The sequence below is a fragment of the Chamaea fasciata genome, unplaced genomic scaffold (assembly GCF_029207755.1).
Source record: "Chamaea fasciata isolate MVZ Bird 193981 ecotype frontalis unplaced genomic scaffold, bChaFas1.0.hap1 SCAF_2, whole genome shotgun sequence".
NCBI lineage: Eukaryota > Metazoa > Chordata > Aves > Passeriformes > Sylviidae > Chamaea > Chamaea fasciata.
In genome coordinates, this window is record NW_027094087.1 from 103,307,846 (window position 1) to 103,324,965 (window position 17,120).

A 17,120-nucleotide genomic window follows, 5' to 3' on the forward strand; every position below is an offset into this window, starting at 1 on the left:
GCTGGGTGGTGCTCTCTGGGCCAGGACACCACAGGCATTATGTACCCAGTGCAGGGTTCTGGCAAATGTTCATACCAAGACCCTAATTCCCTTACAGGTGCTGAGGTTTCCAGTTACCTGCCTGCTCACAGATTTTAACTGAACAAAGGACTAAGTTGTTCTGGCTACTAAATGGCCATGTAAAAGTGGGTCATCTTTGACCCCTTGGTTAATTCTACTTATTCCAGATTGGAATCTAACTGGACAATATGAAAATAATACTCTCAGTAAAAGAGAGATGATAAAAACACCAGAGAAATTCAGCAGTCTTAGGCATTATCAATGTTAAAATTAAATTTTCTTAAGGGGTAAATAATTTCTTGCCTGCATGCCTGTAGAAGTTTTTTAACATGTAAATAAAGATGCAGGTGGGCTCTTAGAGAGCGAGTTCAGGGAGCTTTTCTGCACCAGATATGTTCTGAAATACATAAAGAAGGCAGGTAGGAGGTATGAGAAATCCAACTGGTCCAAAAAGCAAAGCAGCTTATCATTTAATTCTATTGATCCCAGTGACATTTTGTATTTTGCATGGTTTATGCCACTAGCTTCTCTTTATTTACGCAGATTGTTTAAGAACTAGGTTTATGTGTGTGCTTGCTGCTCTCTTGCATTGGCAAAACTATAGTCTTTCCCACGTGCATTTTATGTTCACTCAAGCAAGTCTTGCAGTCTTCTTAAGCACAAGGCCATGAAGAGCTGCTGGGTGGGTCTGGGATTTGAATGTCTCCAAAGTGTGTACTTGAACAGTTTTTGGAGAATTTGATCTGTTGGTTATGTCATCAATTTCTCCAGAGTTGAGAGAAGCTACTGGGAGTCTGTCTGATGAGAAGAGCACACCTCTGCTTTGCAGTGACTTTGTGCATGTCCTCATTGTGGTTTTAGTCTGTATCACCATAGACAAAGACAATTTCAATTTTTCACATGGGTTGGCTAACACAGGTTCAAGAAATTTCCAAAAAGAAAAAAAAGATGCTGTGATGCTTTATATTGCAAAAATGATTTTGTGTTTAGAAAGACAACTCAGTAATTAACTGTTGTCTTGCTACTTTTTGAAGCTGAAATTGCATTAGAATTACTTAAAAATATGAAAGAGACATAAAATCAAACGGCTTAAATGTTGATAATGAATCATCCTTTGAAGTTGCTAATTTCATCTTAATGTGGAAAATGTTTTTCTCTCTTTAACAAAAAAAAGATATTGTTTTCTGCCAGATAATTCTGGAACTGATTTCAGAGTTATGCTCTAAATGAATCACAATCAAGTCCTGATGAGTATATAACAAAAGTTTTAAAACACTTTTCCTCACCTGCCAAAAAAGCTTCAGAATTACAGTAGATGTTTCATTTTGTCAGTCTTGATTACATGACATGCCTCTTCAAGCCAGTCATTCCTATAAGCTGCAATTGAAGTGATTTTAAAATGCTTTACAGTTATTTTGTACATTAGGTCAGGATTTCTCTGTCTCAAATTCTGTAAGGACAATCATGACAGAAAGGATGGAGAGACTTCCAGTAACTGAAGAGTGCTGGTTTCTTTTGCAAGGCAAAATAGAGTAATGCTATCATGTACCTGCTGAAGTTTACATTGAATTCACTGGAGAAAAATAAGGAATTGGTCACCAGTTATTTGTCTTAAATGTACTGAAACCATGTCATACCAAAAACCAGTCAGTGACTGCATTCAGTGATACATTTTGATTCTCCGATACCTGGCTTCACTTTTGAGTCTAGTCATCAAAATTAACTTTAATAGTATTCAGATGCTTTCTCAGATAAAAATGAGACTTTTTCAGAAAATTTCAACTACTATCACATGTAGTGAACTTTGTTCTGCCAGCCTCACACCTGCTGTATACCCGCTGGATACCCGAGGGCTGTGTTTTGGCTGGAAGTCAGCTGGGAAGGCACGGTCCTATGGACCAGCTGAGACAAACCAGTTAACAAACTGGTCCATATGAAACCTGATCAGAGGGTGCAGCCAGGTGGGGATCGGGCTCTTCTCCCAGACAACCAGCAACAGGACGTGAGGCCATAGTCTTAAACTGCCACCGGAGGGCTAGGCTGAACATCAGGAGGAATTTCTTCACAGAAGGGGGGATTAGATAATGGAGTGGACTGCCAAGGTGTTGCAAAATGAGGAATATGTAAAATTTGCTCAAGAAAGGATGTTCTTTGATGTTTGATCTTTGTATATGTTCAAGCTTAACCAATAAGGGGGACATTTAGTCTGTGAAACGCAGCAGTTAGTTAGCAAGGGAGCTCTAAGTGATGTCCAGCCGTCAGCAAAATAACTTGTTGGTAGAATTGCCTTGTTAAGGTTTAGGGCTTGATATGCTGTGATGATCGCAGATGTAGAGGGAGGTTAACAACGCTTGGGGAGAAGGATGCTCACTGATAGTGGACACAAAGAATGCAGAATTTACGGGCCACAAGGACATCTGGCAGAACTCCCAATATTAAGGAGAAATTAATAAAGCCAACTCAGCAATTGTGATGAAATCAGCTCCAGCTGGGTAAGAGGTAATTCTGGCAGGGAGAGACTGGGACCACTGACCACCAACCTCGGAAACCCACTGTACCAGAAGAGAGGGCTAATTAGCATGACAGGTGAGAGAATCACTAACCAACAGAAAAACACTGATTAATGAGAGAGCTATATAACTTGCGGCTAATAATCACTCATTCTTTTGTTTGCTAAAATCTCCAGTTAGTAAAAAGTGTTGATAGTTGGTGCGCTTGATTAATGGAACACCACTGAGCACCCAACCTTGCGCAACCCTGAAATAAAATAATATCTCCCTCGAGGGTATTACATATTGGTCACGAATCCGATTTTTGTGGACCACGGGGTGGTGGAGTCACGGTCCTCGGAGGTGTTTAAGGCAAGACTGGACGCGCCGCTGAGCGCCGCGGTGTAGTTGGCAGGGGGGTGTTCGGTCCTAGGCTGGACTCGATGACCCCAGAGGTTTTGTCCGGCCTGCCTGAGGGCAGTGACGGCGGCCCCGAGGCCGGGCCGGGCGCCCCCCGCACTCCCCACGCCAACCCGCTCCCCTCACGCTCCCGCCCCGCCCCGTGCCCCGACGTGCGCGTGCGCGGAGCGGGCGCGGCGCTCGCCCCTCCCGCCGGGCCGGGCCGGGCCGCGGAGCGCGACGGGCGGCGCGGAGCGGCCGCGCCCGGGCAGGAGCCGCCGCCGGCGGGAGCTCAGCGGAGCCGGGCGGGCCGCGCCATGCGGCTGTGCGGGGCGCTGCTCAAGAACCCCATCCCCAAGCAGATCGAGTACTACTCGCGCTTCTCCCCCTCGCCCCTCTCCATCAAGCAGTTCCTCGACTTCGGTGAGTGCCGGGGCCGCGGCGTGAGGGGATGTGGGGGTCGCCGCGGCTCTCCCGGGGAGCGGCGGCGGAGGCCGGCGTGCAGGCCCCGCTCCTCGGCCGCGGCTCCTCGGCCCGCATCGGCAGCGCGGCCGGGGCCCGGCCCCGCAGGCCCGGCGCTGGCACCCCCGGGGCCCGGCGCTGGCACCCCCGGGGCCCGGCGCTGGCACCCCCGGGGCCCGGCGCTGGCACCCCCGGGGCCCGGCGCTGGCACCCCCGGGGCCCGGCGCTGGCACCCCCGGGGCCCGGCGCTGGCACCCCCGGGGCCCGGCGCTGGCACCCCCGGGGCCCGGCGCTGGCACCCCCGGGGCCCGGCGCTGGCACCCCCGGGGCCCGGCGCTGGCACCCCCGGGGCCCGGCGCTGGCACCCCCGGGGCCCGGCGCTGGCACCCCCGGGGCCCGGCGCTGGCACCCCCGGGGCCCGGCGCTGGCACCCCCGGGGCCCGGCGCTGGCACCCCCGGGGCCCGGCGCTGGCACCCCCGGGGCCCGGCGCTGGCACCCCCGGGGCCCGGCGCGGTGTCGGCAGCCGGCGGCAGCAAACAGGCGCTGCTCGCCTCGCCGAGGGGCCAGGAGAGGCGGACTTGCCTCTGCTTCTTGCTTTATCCCCGGGCACGGGTGGGGATGCGGATCAAAACAAGGATTCCTGACCTGACGTTTCGTGAGCTTAGCGCGTGAAGGAGAGAGTAAGTTAATGGTCTTGAGCGTGAAAATTTAAATCTGCCGTGCAGAGATCGGCTTACTTAAAGCTTACTTAAAGGCGTAAACTCTTAACTGCGCTTGTATTGGAGACCTGTCTGTGTAAAATTCAGGAGCACTTCAGGAAATGTTGTGATGATAAATAGTATTTTTCTTTTCAGAAGCCCTGGAATGAAATCCAAAAGTGGCTTGTGTTGCTGTTAAAAAACATGCTTCCGTCTAGATAACGATAAACCCGTATCTTTATCGCAGGCTATTTGACTCTTGCTCTCTGACATGAGAGTTTTTGAGATTTTATTGTCATATAAATATTGCTGGTAGAGTGAATGTAAAGGCCGTGTGTAACGTCGTGAAGCTTAACAGAGTGTTCCTTCATTCCACTCTTACAGTAAGGGTACAAAAGGACAAAAATGAGCCAGTGTTCAGCCAGAAAGTGATTAAAAGTAGTGAATACAATTGCACAATTATGGCAATGGTATTAGTGAAAGAATGCTGTAAGTACAGAAATCCAGTAATGAGCTTGACATATCGTCTCAGTGGGACAGGATTTTGTACCATTAAAAAAAACCCAACGAAACCCCTTGTCTCAGCTTAGAGGAGAACCTGACTAGAAGCTGTGCTTTCTTTCTCTGGTCTCCACTCACCTGAGTTTTTTGCCTCTTCCTCACCCCTTCCTGTGCTGCTTCTCTAGCACTGGTGCTTCTTGCGCTGTGTCTTTCTGTTCTGGCAAGAGCAATGGCCTAAAACGTAGAATATCTTTATTTTAGCCCTGGTGCTAAACAAGTTGTATCGCCTTTGCCTGTGTGAAAGTTGGGTTTGTAAATTGCTGGGAAAGTGTTGGTATTTGTGAGTCTTTTCAGTCGTGACTAAAGAGGTGTGAAGATTTCAGGATTTGCTTTAACACCTTGGATGTTCAGACAAAACTTTGCTTTTTGGTAAGGATTTCTACAGTTCTGTGTTACCCTGCATGACTCTTTGCCTTTGGACATCTCTTCTTGTCAGCCTTTTCATAAGGCTGCATTTGTTTTAACATTCTAGTGCCTATATTACTTTATGGTTTTGTAATTCTGCAGAAGAAGTAGTTTTATTTTACGATTTTAAGCCTGGCTTATGTTACTGGAAATGAACAGAGTGAGAACAGGACATTACAGCCTGGTCAGCCTTATTCTTTAGATGTGCTCCAGTTGTCACTGGATGTGTCATTGGAATCTTCTGTGTGTGTGGCTGTGTATTTTAGGGTCTTCATGTCTTAGGACTGACGGGAAGCTATCTAGTCATTGACATTTAAAACCTCTGAAGAAAAAAAAAAGGTATGGTTTAGTCTTGGAAGGTCACCAGGAGTTTCTAAAATTAGTAGGTTTATGTTGTATCAACCTTGCTAAACCTATCACCTTGATCTTAATAAGTTTATGGGCCACTTAACATCTCCACTTACTTACTCTTTAATGTCTGTATTTATTTGGGAAAACTCAAGCAGGAAAGTTACAGCAGTTTAAGCCGATAGATTAAACCAAATGTAGTTACTAATGTACATGGTCTTAAATGTTTACGGCTTTGGGTAATTTCAAGTTCAGCTGAAGTCTTCATAGGCCTAGAGGAAAAATTGGCATCAAAATATGAGTGATAGTGCAAAAGTTTTCCCAGTTGAGGTGTGGAAGGCCTGGACAATCTGCACCATGTCAGGGAACTGTGTTACTTATATCTGAGTTAGCCAAAAAAGAATTTTCTGGTGCTGCAGGATACAGGTATTCGAGAGAGCAAACATGTCAGGCATAAGGAGCACGATACTCAAGATGCAGTTCAGTTGTGTTTGGTCATTTGTAAGAATGTTTGATGGGAAGAAGACACTGGTTTGTGGTCAGCTTATAAGAGGATATTTAGTGTCTTTCTTCAAGAGAAATGATCCTTTTAACTGTGCTACTTGAATGTAGTGCTTGTTTTGCAAAAATGTGATTGAACTTCAAACAAATGTTGAAGAAGAGTAAGCCCAGAGGAAATGTGTGCGTAACCCTCTCATGGCTGGCTGATTTTGTTGTCTGGTGTACATTTCTCATGTGAAATTTGCACTTACTGTGATTTGGATTTATGTTAAGAAAGTTTTTCGACTTAATTTCTGACAGTAGTGAAAACTACAATGTGTTCCTTATGTCCTTTTTTATATTGGTTATATTGGTTTAGACTAAGTTGACTTACAAATTTGTGAAATTCTGGTGAGCCGGGAAAGAGGAACTTTGTATTTCTTCTGGTCTGAAGAGTCTCTTCAAAGATAGTTGGTGGCTATGTGTATTGAGGTACAGCTTGGGCTTTTTAAAATTACTGTCTGTCGGTGTGAGTTGTATGTAACACAGTTATGTGCATAGTGAGGCTGTAGAGTCTCTATTCCTTTCCAGTGATATGAATTAATGATATTTATTTTAAAACTTTCTCTGCTTAATTCAGCTATTTAAACCATTGTAAGTGACAGTTTGTTTAAATTAGCTTGCTAGTACTAAAAAGCTGTGAAACAAACCAGCAGGAAGTAGTTAAAGCAGTGATTCTGGTTTGGTGTTTGTAGCTGGGTCCTGTTTGTGTCCGTGTTCTGTTGAGCTGCAGCTGCTGTGAGTGTGTCAGAGGTTACTGTGCCCTGGGCTTGGGACCTCTGTGTCAGGAAGTCTGAGCGCTCATACTGTGCAGCTTTTCCTTTCTTTCTGTGTGTACACTTTCTGTTTGCACACTCCTGGATTCTGTCCAGGCATTTCTTTTGTTAGGAAGTGCATTTCCCAACCTTCTTGTGCAATCTCGTTCCTTTGCAAAAGAATGACCTTCTGTGTTTCAATATAAACAAATTTTGACCTTGCTAATGCTCACTCCAGGTTTATCCAGGCCTCGATCATTGTTCTGCTCTGAAAAAAAAAAAATACAAAGCCTACCAATTGGATTGAGCTATGTACTTCCAAACTTCAGTAGTTCCTCTGGAAGTGGTTTTGGTAGATTTCCAAGTGCAGGCATACCTTAATGACCCAGACTAAATTAATTACTAAGATATCTTTTTTGAAATGAACTTGTAAGTCAAGATATCATCTAACATTCAGGGTCCATGGATCTTTGTACATTTTGGGGGCTGGACTGAGAAAAAAAATTTTGGAGTTTCATATTGATAGAACATCTCAATTTTGTCTTGTGTGTAAGGTGGGCCTTAAACAATGACAGGTTAATCCAAAATACGCAATACTTACTCAGCAACCACACAGATGAGTAACCAATTGGTCAATCCCTTGCCTGGGGAAGTAGTCACCTGTTTGTTTGAGGAAAGTAGAGTTGCTTTTCTAGGAGTGTCTTAGCATTTAAAAAAGATTCCCAGAGTCATGAGCTGCTGGTGCCAGCCCTGCAGCCTGTCCTTGGCGTGAGGCAGCCTGGGGGGAGCTGAACCCTGTCCCAGCTGGCAGCTCCTCACGGCTGCTGCCTTACATCAGCAGGGCACCTCCATTTTCAGCAAAGTCACTGACAAATGTTTTGTCAAATGAATGGTTATGCTGCAGAGGTTACATGTAATTAAGCACAAATGAAGAGATGAATGAAGTATAAATGGTGTAATCCTTTGATCGTGCAGGAAAGAGTCATTTGAGGCTGTGCTAGTGCTGTGTTGTGAAGGAGACTGTACTCAATGTAATCCTCTCCCTGCTGCTGCTCAGCTGACCAAGTGTCTGAGACCTGAGGTGTGTTTTGTTAGAAACATCAATCATCTGTTTTTGTGGTTTGTGTACTACTGAAGCTGTCTCGGCCAGTTGTACCCAGCTATATTTTAGCCCTTTTTGTTTCATGTTTCAAATGAAATGCTTTGGATGAATTGTGTACCTAAGGGGTTAAACTTGTTTTTTTGTTAGCTCTTTGAACATGACATATATTAGTGTTCATGTAGCACAGAGTTACTGATGAGTTTGGATTAAAAAAAAATCCTTGTGCTGAAGACAGAAGATCACAGTGATTTCTTGTTGTGGAATGTGACTTAGGAGATCCCGATTTTGTAGGTTATAATCAAAATATTTGTGGTGACTGCTGCAGTTAGTGGCATTGAAAAATACCATAAAGGTTGTAATTTAGTAATTTTACTGTACAGAGAACAGCTGAGCATGCAGCAGATAATCACCATGAGTGCATGGAACTGTTGTGCCCTGGGGCATATCTGGAGGAATACATCATCAATAGATCCTTCTCATATTTTAAATACAGTTTTTGGTATGAAATTTAGTTTATGTGGTTCCTATTAAACTCACCTGTCTTGGGGAAAACATGTAGGCCTCTTCCAAAATGATCTGAAGAGCAAACAGGTATCAGCATTCCTGTTGGTTGCTGCCATTTGTAGGAGCAGTATTAGATTGGGGTTTTGCAAGGTGTTTATGCTTCATGTTGCCTTCTTGGTAGAGGCATGGATCTGAGCTGAAATCCTGCCACTGGAGAGGTAGCTGGCAGATAGAATTTGAGCAACAACATGTGGGGCTAGGAAAGTAGAGATCAAAGCCTGCCTTGTCTCCAAATATAATTATTAATCTCATGAACAATGGCTTTTGGAAGATTTTTGTACACAAAAAGATATTGGAAGATTTTTATTGGTTTGGATTTTTTTTAACGGAACATTAGTGGAGAGACTGTGCATCTATAGCACTTGCAAAGTTTAGGGCTAAAAGATATTAAATAATTACCTGCTATTTAATGGTTGTGGCTGTGCTTTTTCTGCTGCTTTCCGTGCATTGTCCTTTAAACCTTAGACTTGATTTAAATGCATCTTCAAAACAAAAATACCCTGTTAGCACAAATGTTGACCACTGAGTGGGATCAGGAAGATGAATGCTAGCCAGACATTACTGTCTTTTATTTTCATCTGACTGGCTTCAGCTTCCATCCAGCACTTTCATTAGAGCTTTTTTTTTTTTTTTTGTAGGTTGGGATCCTTTGATGCCTGGAATATTTTCACTCTGTGATATATGTACATTATATATCACAGAGTGAAAATATTGGTGGAGGTATCTTTCTTGATTTTGTAAAGATAAATACATTAAACGAGCTATTTTAAGCCTTATGAAAATACCATGGAATTAACTTTGGTTGCTTTTCCAGAATTTTCAGTATTGTTCTTCAAATATGTCTTCTAGAGCTTTAAATAGAATCCCTTTAGGAGTTTTGTGGAACATTGGAATAAAATTGTTTTACTGCTGTTTAGTTTTTACCTTGAAAGGCTACCAGTGACAGCTTTATGGGCAAGCTGGATTGTCTGCCTGCTTTTGTTCTTGAATTCTTTTGCAGTTACCAGTTTTCCATGTTCAGTCCTTCATTTCCTAGATCTGGGTATGAATAAAGTTTGCGTTTCAGAACATGAAAAAGAGTTTTCTTTGAATGGGCTGTAGCACTGCAAGTAAGCTGGAAGCCTTTTTGATGCCCCTGTTATTTATAACTTGTTCCTGTTTACAGCTGCCAGTTGCTGGCAGGCAGTGATGTTCCAATACTATATATAATATTGAAGGGTTTTATAAGGCCTAAGATTGATTGTTTTGAAGGTCTGGAAGAGTCACTGTGGCTAGGTAACTTTGTTCAGCAGTCACTATTGAACTGTGGTATGATAGAGATATTTGTGTGAGAGTGCTGTGTGATCCTGCATTGTGATACATTTCATTTACAGAATTATCCGTACCAGCCACTTTTACAGGCTGATTATTCAATAAAGGAATGCTTAATTTCTGTGAGTAATTGAGACTTTATATATTCTAAATTCAGTATTTTAGTATAGTTACAGTACAATTTCCATAAATTGCTGTAGATGATCATACTGGATCACCAAGGTAATTTTTTTTCTTCCTCCTAAAGCCTAAGCACTGAAAATCCTGCTTTCTGTTGGTGGTTTGGCTGGCCACTCTTGGCTGTAAGCATAGGCTAGTAGTTTCCAAGTGAGCATCCTTCAGCTGGTGGAATTGCTTGAGTTTTGTTTCCAAAACAGCGGAAGATGTCTCAATCTGTGTTCTGTTTGTCTATGGATTGATGAGAGGAGCTGGGCAGTTTTCTGCCTTGGGATGCTGGGGAGGGAATGATCCTTCCCTGCATATGGACATGTCTGCATGCTTGAGCTTGTTCTGTGTTCCCTGAAGGTGGTTTGGTGTGTAAGCACACAGCTGAATGCTTGGGTGAAAGAGAGCGGGCAAGAGGACATCCCCATCTGCACGAAGCAATGAACAATGCCAGTGGGTTTGTTAATTTCTTTTTAGGAGGCAGCAGAGGCCGTGGAGAATGGTGCTGGACAGAATTGAGGGCTTGGGAAGCTTCTTTCCAGAGGGACAAAAAGATAGGATTTGTAGCTCTTGAACAGCTAAGAATGTTTGGGACATGTTTTTCTTATAGCTGGTAGAAACTGTGGAAATGCCTTCTTTAGAACAGATTTAAACTAATGAGGCGCTTGAAAATCTGAAATTAAATTTTGAATAAAATGAACCTGAGTTTGGTAGCATTCCTTTTCCAGAATGGAAGAGCTGACAGCCAGTGATTTAAAAATAGTGTAACTTCTACAAGCCAAGAAAAAAGGCTGATAGGGTCTCTCCCAAGAAATAAGCAGGAGTAAAAGATGATCTGTCAGTTTGAGAAAGAGCAATTCTCATGCAGACAAAAGATAAGAAAGAAGTGGAGCAGTGTTATGATTTCCAGAAATACTGTTGATTAAAAAACATATGAAAGCTGGAAGCAAGGACATCTGTCTTGGGTTGCAGTACAAGTAACAGCCAAGGTGAAAAGTCATGGGGCAGAAAAGCAGATAAAAAGATGTTGAGATAATTTATAGTAGTTGGGGAGAATGCTGAAGTGAAACATTTACTTGGTGAAAGTAAGTACATTATGATAAAGACTGTTGACTTCATCTTTGCTTTGGTCTTTAGAGAAAGATTGATTATATCCAGAAACATAAGGGAAATCACAACTCCCCTGACCTAAATTTTAGGTAAGCTGAAATCTGTCTGGATCCTCTTAGTTTAGTGGGTTCCAATGGGAGTCAGTCAGTTCTGTGTGTTGTGTTCTGCAAATGTGTGTGTCCTGGTGCAGCACTGCTGCTGCTTCTGGGCTTCATGGGAATAACCCATGAGGATGGCCCCAGGGCTTGGGAAGGGGGAAAACACAACCCTTGTCTTTCAGGGGAAAGGAAGAGGAGGACATTAGAGTTAAATCAGCTGGACTGAAGTAGCCGTAAAAGAGATGGAGCTAATAATGAAGTGATACATACATAAGCAGCAAGAGATGATAAGGTAGTAAAGAGACAATAGATTGTGTTGGCCTAGTCTGATTTGGTGTGTGCTAAGGCAGTAGCAATAGGTGCTGTACCTCCCTTTTTATGAAGTTGGGCACAGCCCCATGTGACATTCTTAATTAAAAACAAACAAAGCTCAATGTACAAAATAATGGAGTAACTTCAGGGTAAGGTTGTTATACCCAATGTTCAGTGTTACAGTGGGTTGACCCCATCCAGCAGCTCAGCACCCACCCAGGTGCTTGCTCCCCTTCTTCCACCCCCCACTGTCCTGTCATGGGGAGAGAAAAAGGAGGGCAAAAATGAGAAAACTTATGTGTTGAGAACAAGAGAGTTGAAGAAGTAAAGCAAAGAGGAAGAGGAACAAGTGATGCACAGGCAGGCACTCAGCACCCCCCAGGAGCGGAGCTGTGCCCAGCCAGTCACTGTGTGATGGACATCTTGGGGGACAAAGCCAAGCAGTTTGTTATTGCTGGGCACAGCACCACGTCATACAGAACATCCCTTTGTCCAGCTTAGCTGTCCTGCTCTGTCCCCACCCAGCCTGTGACCCACCCCCAGCCCTCGCTGCTGGGGCAGGGGCTGAGGGCAGGAGAAAGAGGAGCCTCCATGGTGTGCAGGTTGCTCAGCCACAGCCCAAACACGACTGTGCCACCCAGGAGTTACAGCTCCAGGGCACAGCCCCTGGGGGCTCTGGGAGGAAAAGTGGTCCCAGCAGCAGCTCACACAGATCCTGATAAAGAACAACTCAGAAATACTCTACACTGCACTAGCAGTCACTGATCTTCGCAGCACTGTGGTGTGAAGAGTGAGTGGTGTGTCTCCAGCCCCTCTTAACTCACATCAGCATAATACATCATAAATTTAGGCATCCATTTAGGAATTGTTTTATCTAATTCCACACTCACTATATTAGAAAAGCTTTTCTTGTTGCCTGTCATGCTTAATATAATGGCCTTTTTAAAAAGCTGCCTTTTTCTCAGAACCGCTGAAATATTTCACAGGCTGCTACTTATCCTTTGAATAATGTTTGGGGGTTTGTGTTTTTCTGGTGTCAGTTAAATGTAATTTTTCTTTTTGGAAATATTAGGTTGAAAGGATGAATTAGAGCACTGAACTGTGACTCTTTGAGGTATGGTTCTCCTTTTTCTGCTGCTTTGTGTGCTATAAGAGGCTATTTTATTGGCTCTTGTTTCCTTTAAACCTTTCTGTGTAAATGTGACATTCTCTCACGTTTTTGTTCTGTTATTTTCTGCTTGTAGTCAATATAAAAAAAAGTAACACAGTATTATAAATATTTTCACTGGCTTAATTAATTAAAATAGTAGGCTTGGGCAAATTATAATTGGTGTTTTTCAGAGTTAGGTTTAAGACTGTGAATAGAGAGAGAGGCAAATTTTTTTTTGCTAAAAATAATTTACATTTTTACTGCTACTTGTTTGGTTTAGTCCTTTTTTAGTGCTTTTCTGAGAGATTTTTATAGACTGCGAACTCTGATAACTAGCAATGACATAGAGGAATCCTCTCATCTTTTTTATAATGTGGTTTGTTAATTATCAAAAGTGTTTTGAAACAAGATGTTTAACAGTCTAATACATTTCACCTCAGTGAAAGGGAAACTGGAGCATGTGGTATTGGGAGTACTTTTATGTAATTGGTTTTAACTGTGTGAGTCTTTGCTCCTAAATGTTAATTTTATTTATGCCGGGGATTTGGAATAGCTTTTGCTTTGGCAGGTTGTCAGGAACTAGAGGATAAAGCGGGGATTTGTATTTTTCTGGAATGGTTAGAGAGAATTATGGAAGTTTTTCATAAAGGTTAGGAAGGAAGTTGTCAAAGTTGTGAGAGCTTAGGGAGAGTGTTAAAAATTTGGAACATCTAATTATAATCTTCAGTGTGAGATAGATTTTTACCTCTTTTGGGGAGGAAAGGTGATTATAAGACCCAAAAAGCACAACTGAGTCTTTTCTGGTCAGTTTGTTGTAACGGAAGCTGATCAGAGCATCAGAAGGGGAATAAGGTTTCTTTGGCTTGGTACTTTAAGCCTCATCTACATTAAAAAAAAAAATTAAATTTGTTTTACAGTTTTGCATCTCAGCAGAGCAGAACAGCAGAATTGTTCTGTGCAGGGTGTCCTGTGTGAAAGGCACAGAGCCCCTGGCAGTGGAGGGGCTGCTGTGCCCCCTGTGCTGCTCCGGCCGCTCCTGCTCAGGCCTCGGCAGGGCTGGGGGAAGGGGGGCTGGTACAGCTGCAGAGCCACCTTGTTCTGGCTCTGTTTGTCTCCTTTAGAAGCCCCTTGTGCCTGCCTGGGGAAGGACTAGGGTTGCACAGATGGTTCAAGATCAAGAACCTGATCAAGCTGTGGTTTCTCCTGAGAACTTTTTGGCTCTTTGCCTGTCGTTTTCTGTGGGCAGTGCCTGTGATAATGGCGAGACCAAGCTTTGCTGCCGAAATGATTCACCTGATCTCAGCCTACTCCCAAACTGCTCAAAGGAAAGACAGCCTTGGTTGGGTCTGTATGTCTAAAAATAACACAGCCTGTGGGTAACTAGTTGGGTGCCTCTGCATTAGACTTCATAGATACTTCTGATTACTCTGGGCAAATGCGTTAAAATACTCAAAAGGTTATTTTGTTAGAGGTGAGTGGTAAGCAGCTAAACATTAGTTTAAGAACAGGGAAGCCTATCTTAAAAATTCAAAAAATTTATTTTAATTGACGTTGTTCTGTTTAACAGTACACAGTGGTTTGCAGCTTTGACAAGTGGTTATCTGATAATCCATTCCTCTTGAGAGGGGCAGACGTGTCTTCACTTGGGTCTTTTCTGTGACAGGAAGGCTGTGGCTGTAGGAGTTAAAATTAATGATTGCAGAGCATTGTGCATCTGTTAATTCCTCCTGTTGATCTGTTCCAGATCAGCAGTAAGTTAAGCTGCTTTCCAGCACAGTCAGTTTCATACAGAGCAGCATTTACTTGAAACAGGCTTACTGGAATTGACAGGTTAATTATTATTATTATTATTATTATTAATTATTATTATTATTATTAAATTAGTGTATAGCTAATATGATAGTAAATGTAATGATTCACTCCATGTTGAGCTGTCCTGCTGTGCTAAGGACAGCCAGCTGACATTTTTCTTTACCTGCACTTATATGAAAACATGAACTTTTTCTTGATGCCAGTGATACTCCTTAATGTGGGCATAGTAATTAATACCCATAAGACATAAACCAGCTCACTCTTAGGGGTTTTGGAAATAAGTGGAGATAAGCAATTTTTTTCTGTATACAAATTTAAGAGTAATTCTATTTATTTTTTAAGTTTTTAAATTCAAAAGTCTAGACCTTGATTATGAATGGGTTTTGATCTGGTCATTCAGACAACAGGGTATAAGCTAATGTATTCTCCTGAGTGAATGCTGTGCTGAAATTTTCCTCTGGAGCAGAAAGTGGGCATTGCAGTTGCTCTGCAAAGAGTTCTTGAATGCATAAATTGAAAATGGTTTGTTAAGCTCAAGTGTTTCAGTATTTCAGCCCTTGTTTTTTCCATATGCTATGTCATGTGACTGTTGGAAAATGTAACTGGAAAGCTAAATAACATGTGAGCTTCCTAGTTTGGATTGCACTTGGCAGTGAAATGGCAGAGTGCAAATCAATGGCCATACAGAGGTAATAACTGAGTTCCCTCATCTGTGAACATAAACCAAATATGAACATAATCCCCTGTCAGTGTACTTTCCCCTAGGCTGAAAGGGCCCAGCTGGTCATGGGAGCTGGGCTGAAGCAGAGGAACAAGGATTTGTTAAAGATTATTTGCAGACTTCAGGTCCTTTGGCTTTTAGGCTGGTTTTCTGGCAGTAGTTGTTTGACAGAACTTAATTGACTTCATAAAAGTGATAAATTTATTGTAGTTCAGTAAGATCTAAAAACTATATTTTGTTTCTGTTTCTTCAACTTTCAGTTTTTGAAACTTTAGAATTTCTCTGGTTTTGTACTGACATAGAACCAATCTCTTAATGTGCCAAGTGGAAGCATGCCCTTCAAACAGGACACTTGCATGAAACAATTGCAAGGGCCGGTGGAAGTAGCCTTAGAGAGCAGTAATGGAACTTGGGCTAAAGCTTAATCCTGAGACTCTTTTTAGAGTCTGAATACCTGAGGTATTGTGGTTTGGATTCTTAAATTTCAGATCCTCTGTGTGTAGGGTCCCTGTGTCAGAACAGCTGTGCAGGCTGTGGTTGCTGTCCTGTAGCACAGCCTGGTAGGTCCAGTTTCAAAATACAGATTTCTTAGATGCAGACTGCGGTGGGGAGTGAGTGTCAACAAGAGTCAACATCTCCCATTATATTCTGTGTGTTCCCTTTCCACTTGCTTCATCATCATCAGTGGGTTTTACAAAGCCCTGTCTGGTAGCAGGCAAACAAACCCTGTATGCTTTTTGTGGCATTGGTGTTTTTAGTGCTTGGTGAGATAAATATCTAGAGAGTATGCTGAAAGTATAATCATTTCCATTGGGTAATAGGAATGATTTTAAACTCAGACTTGTTTTGCTGGGTTTTGTTTTGTAGCCACATTTATTGGGACTATGCAAGCATAGCTTTTTTGTCTTTTAATAAATAGCCCACATTTCTGAAATAGTGTATAATCACTGAAATTCAACTGTTCTTCTTAAGTTCTGTTTTCCTACCTTTAACAGCAAGTTATTTCAGCTTTTGCTCAGTCTGCTCTGATGCATTGATTTTTGCATATTCTTTTGAAGATTTATTAATCCTTCTGCTTCACTTTGTTTTGTTTGCCTGTACAAGAGCTGTGAAATATTCTAGAAGCTCAAGAGAAGAGAGTAGATATGGTTGATCACTTTCCTGTCTTCCTTCCTTTATTTTGCCCCATCTAAAAGCAATAGTAGTAGTTTCTGATCTTGTTTTTATGGATTTTGGATCAAGTCCCTTGTCTCTGTAATACAACAGGTGAGACTTTGCTTTGGAGTCTGTAAGTAGTACAGTGTCTGTCTCTGCTGTTTGGTACATAGTTAATGGAGAGAGCTAGACCTCTGCCTGCAGTGCAAAGACTGAAAAGAGCACTTTGCTTCTTCTTTTCCTGCTTCCTCTGACAGATGAGTTAATATTCAGAAACTACTGATGCTTTTATGATGTGACCTTGGCAGTCCAGTGACAACCTGTGGACGTGGCAGTTGTATCAGGCTTTTGAACTAGGTGACTTTGACCATCATTGTGAAGGACTGTTGCTGGAGCCTGTTCTTAAATGGGTATTCATGGATGTGGGAATCTGGCAGCTGAACTGAGAGCCTTGGCACCAGAGTTCATGGTCTCATTCTGCATTTCTGCCCTCTTCTGCAGCAAAATGAGGTTTGTGCAGAGCCTTCTGTATGGAACTAATCCTTTTGTAACGTGAATCTTGGACAGTGCAGTATTGCTCTGGCAGTTTGTAGAATTGGCCAGAATTGGATCAGGGCCTGCTGCATGTGTGTGAAAAGCCTCTGCATTATTCGTGCCTCTTGTTGCAGGAACCAGAACAGAAGTTGTGTCTAAGTGAAGCTTTGGAAGAGTTGTCAAATTTGTTTTCCATTTCTTAGCACTGTGGAGGAAAAGGTAAGAGTGAGAAACAGAGGAGATGAGTAAATGTTAGAGTAGAGTCGAATCCAGAGAGAAGAAGAGTATGGTAGAGAAAACTGAGAGTAGAAGTCTGTTTCCTGAGTTTCCTTTGTATGGAAGGTGATAACATTGGTGCATAACCCCGA

At 42.8% G+C, this 17,120-nt stretch overlaps 1 protein-coding gene across 1 annotated transcript in view; it reads left to right on the forward strand.

Annotated features, from left to right (window-relative positions):
* The first annotated feature begins 3,173 nt into the window (after nucleotides 1-3,173).
* Nucleotides 3,174-17,120, forward strand: part of PDK3 (pyruvate dehydrogenase kinase 3) — a 54,906-nt gene continuing 40,959 nt past the window's right edge. The window contains exon 1 of the mRNA XM_066176961.1: nucleotides 3,174-3,371. Within this exon, the coding sequence (XP_066033058.1) occupies nucleotides 3,266-3,371 (106 nt within the window). The 5' untranslated portion in view covers nucleotides 3,174-3,265. The remainder of the gene's footprint in view (nucleotides 3,372-17,120) is intronic.